Source organism: Rhagoletis zephyria, unplaced genomic scaffold (assembly GCF_001687245.7).
Source record: "Rhagoletis zephyria isolate East Lansing unplaced genomic scaffold, Rhagoletis_zephyria_1.1 Rzeph_scaffold_20035, whole genome shotgun sequence".
NCBI lineage: Eukaryota > Metazoa > Arthropoda > Insecta > Diptera > Tephritidae > Rhagoletis > Rhagoletis zephyria.
This window is the reverse complement of record NW_016177094.1, coordinates 6,461-7,908: the sequence shown is the minus strand read 5'-3', so window position 1 is coordinate 7,908 and position 1,448 is coordinate 6,461. Positions and strand designations below refer to the sequence as shown.

Sequence of the window (1,448 nt, the reverse complement as noted above, 5' to 3'; positions counted from 1 at the left end):
CTACAACGCGCGGAAGCAACACCGAGCCATCGACAACAACAACCGCCACAGCAGCGGGTGCAACAACGCGCAACTACAGCAGCGCGCTACAGCGGCAAATAAAACGCACAACAACGTGCGCANTACAACCGCCACAGCAGCGGGTGCAACGATGCGCAACTACAGCAGCGCACTACAGCGGCAAATAGAACGCGCAACAACGTGCGCATGCAACAACATCTGCCACAGCAGCGGGTGCTACAACGCGCGGAAGCAACACCGCGCCATCGACAACAACAACCGCCACAGCAGTGGGTGCAGCAACGCGCAACTACAGCGGCAAATAAAACGCACAACAACGTGCGCAGGCAACAACATCGGCCACAGCAGCGGGTGCTACAACGCGCGGAAGCAACACCGAGCCATCGAAAACAACAACCGCCACAGCGGCGGGTGCAACAACGCGCGACTACAGCAGCGCGCTACAGCGGCAAATAAAACGCACAACAACGTGCGCAGGCAACAACATCTGCCACAGCAGCGGGTGCTACAACGCGCGGAAGCAACACCGAGCCATCGACCACAACAACCGCCACAGCAGTGGGTGCAACAACGCGCAACTACAGCAGCGCGCTACAGCGGCAAATAAAACGCACAACAACGTGCGGAGGCAACAACATCCGCCACAGCAGCGGGTGCTACAACGCGCGGAAGCAACACCGCGCCATCGAAAACAACAACCGCCACAGCAGCGGGTGCAACAACGCGCGCTACAGCGACAAATAAAACGCGCTACAACAACTTCACACCAGCAGCAACAACAACAGCAGCAACGTTAAGCTGCAACAGCAGGGCCCATACCACTGGCCTGCTGCAACGAAAGCATTGACAACAACAACATCAGGGCCCATACCACTGGCCTGCTGCAACAGTGGGTGAGTCCTTCGGGCCCAAAACTTAATTCTACAGATTAGAAAAATTAATTGTTTTTTTGAACCTAGAAAGTAAGCTATAAACTATAAAGACAAAAAAAGGAAGAAACAAGAAATTTAAAATTAGAATTTTTGAAAAAAAAATTAAGTAATTAAAAGCAAAGCACAAAAAAATAAATAAATTAAATGTAAACGAAGGAAGACATTTAGGAAAAATGTAATAGTAAGTGCAAAAATAACCTTTTTTTTTGTTCTATTTTTTTCTGTGTATACCAAAACGTATTCAACAGATCACACAATTCGGCATAGCTCTCAGAAAAACCATACTACAAAGTCAAATTGAAATTATTTTTTTGAGTTTTAAATCGCCTGCTATATTTATCTTGGCATAATAGTACCTTAAAAAAGAGCCTACCTAAGTTGTCAATCACACCCTGGTTAATATACCTGGTATATATATGTATACGTAAATGCCTATATATGTAGTGAATGAGAGAGAGTCAGAGCTCAGTTTATTAAAGACGTTGTAAGTTTTCC

The 1,448-nt window shown here is 47.1% G+C and overlaps 1 protein-coding gene across 1 annotated transcript; it reads left to right on the top strand.

Annotated features, from left to right (window-relative positions):
- The first annotated feature begins 207 nt into the window (after positions 1–207).
- Positions 208–818, top strand: LOC108380670 (general transcriptional corepressor trfA-like). The gene is made up of 2 exons (XM_017637060.1): positions 208–294; positions 348–818. The coding sequence occupies exons 1-2, from the start codon at positions 208–210 to the stop codon at positions 816–818; spliced, it is 558 nt and encodes a 185-aa protein (XP_017492549.1).
- The last annotated feature ends 630 nt before the right edge of the window (positions 819–1,448 follow it).

Coding starts and splice junctions, on each gene's coding strand:
- LOC108380670 (XM_017637060.1), top strand. CDS start 208: ATGCAACAACATCTGCCACAGCAGCGGGTGCTACAACGCGCGGAAGCA. Junction 295..347: donor AACAACCGCCACAGCAGTGG/GTGCAGCAACGC, acceptor CAACGTGCGCAG/GCAACAACATCGGCCACAGC.